Here is a 1,672-nt window from a genome sequence, read left to right on the forward strand (position 1 = left end):
CATAATATAATATATATATGTTTAATCAAAAATGGTTATTGATATATTGTATTGGGTGGACTTCATACACCTAACCGGACGAAAATCATTGTTTTTTTCTCATTTTTTCTACACAGATCTGGCCATTTATGTTGAGGCTTTCCAAGAACAAATACGAATATACAATTTTGTGTTTTCTTCTCCACACCTTACCCGCGTTTATTATCGATTCCTTAGCCAAACTAACGGGAAGAAAGCCACAGTAAGTACACGACACCAAAAAATATAATTAAAATTATATAATATACGACCCGAAATAATACGCGTCTTCTCGAAGACCTACCGTTTATACTGACTTTCCTTACCTAACCTATATACCTGCGATGTTCACTTTTCAGATTATTGGACGGTTACAAGAAAATGCACAAATTCTCCGAAGTCATAGCCTACTTCGCCCTACAGTCGTGGACGTTCCACGACAACAACACGAAGTCGCTGATAAAAAAGCTGTCCAAACTGGACAGGCCCCTATTTAGGTTCGACGTTACCAAATTAGACTGGAACGAGTATTTCAAAAAACACGTGGTGGGCATTCGACTGTACATCTTAAAAGATCCAATGGACACGGTGCCGGAAGCGTTAAGACGAAATACAAAGTCAGTATAATATTCACTGTCCGACAGACATAACTGGTCGTTATTTTTTATCGCCAGTATTTTGTAGTTTATTAATTATTTTCCAATATTTTATTTTTTCAGATTGTACATGATTCACTACACGTTAATGTCGTTTTTGGTGGCAATATTGATGTTAGTAGTTTATGGACTGTTTCTACTATTCGTCTAGGTAATTCAAATCTCTGTTTTGTCCTAAATGGTAATTATAATAATTGTATATAACAAACAAAATACATTAACTGTAATAATATGTACCTATGTTGGTACAGTTATCGTCTAATTATCGTGAATTTTGTTTTGTATTTTATTACGATGTATTTTACTTTTACTCAAATTTGTATAATTTTATGAACATTTTTATACTAGAATTTATTTCAAATTTAATAACTTCATTTTTTCAATATCTATAGGTACTGTTATTATCATGAATTGTGCATATTCGCTCTTGTATGCACGCACGTATCCTATATTATAATATTATATAGGTATAATGTCTCTGAATTATTGTAAGTGCAATTAATAATATTATTACTGTCAATATTGAATTATTACATGGATATAAAATGCTTAAATTTTAAAACGTAGGCAGTTTATATTATGTCATTGATTTTAAGATTATTGTGTGTAATTTAAAAGACTTTTAGTTATTATGTACCTAAATTATGATATTTAATATATTATTTGGTGAAGTAAACTATTTTTTAACCGTATTATTTTTTTCATCTTTAGCAATGGAATCTCACTTAGGTAAATCTCTAACTATAAAGCAGAGACTCGTGTGACGCTGCCTATGTCGACTTTTTGTACTTTATAGAGAACCCTCCAATGAGAAAATTCGGTGGGCAGTCTACTGGGTCTTTGCTTTAAAGTTTGAAGAATATATAGAAAATATTATCAGAAAAAAAAAAGGTATATTTACGAGACTTTGTATTTATATTTATAAATAGAAATTATAGGTTTGAAGAAAATAGAGTCAGGGAAAAAAAGGTATATATTTTACGAAGAGCTTTGTATTT

At 30.4% G+C, this 1,672-nt stretch overlaps 1 protein-coding gene across 1 annotated transcript; it reads left to right on the forward strand.

Moving 5' to 3' along the window:
• Positions 1–87: 87 nt before the first annotated feature.
• On the forward strand, positions 88–1,366 carry LOC100572500 (fatty acyl-CoA reductase wat). Its single transcript, XM_003248212.4, has 3 exons — positions 88–241; positions 378–635; positions 738–1,366. Exons 1-3 carry the CDS (start codon positions 129–131, stop codon positions 823–825), a joined length of 459 nt encoding a protein of 152 aa, XP_003248260.1. The 5' UTR covers positions 88–128; the 3' UTR covers positions 826–1,366.
• Positions 1,367–1,672: the final 306 nt, after the last annotated feature.

Source organism: Acyrthosiphon pisum, chromosome A1 (genome assembly GCF_005508785.2).
Source record: "Acyrthosiphon pisum isolate AL4f chromosome A1, pea_aphid_22Mar2018_4r6ur, whole genome shotgun sequence".
In the NCBI taxonomy this organism is placed as follows: Eukaryota; Metazoa; Arthropoda; class Insecta; order Hemiptera; family Aphididae; genus Acyrthosiphon; species Acyrthosiphon pisum.

Excerpts from the sequence above, each read along its gene's own strand:
- LOC100572500 (XM_003248212.4), top strand. The coding sequence starts at position 129 with ATGTTGAGGCTTTCCAAGAACAAATACGAATATACAATTTTGTGTTTT. Across the intron at positions 242-377 it reads CTAACGGGAAGAAAGCCACA|ATTATTGGACGGTTACAAGA; the intron begins GTAAGTACACGA and ends TTCACTTTTCAG. Across the intron at positions 636-737 it reads GCGTTAAGACGAAATACAAA|ATTGTACATGATTCACTACA; the intron begins GTCAGTATAATA and ends TTATTTTTTCAG.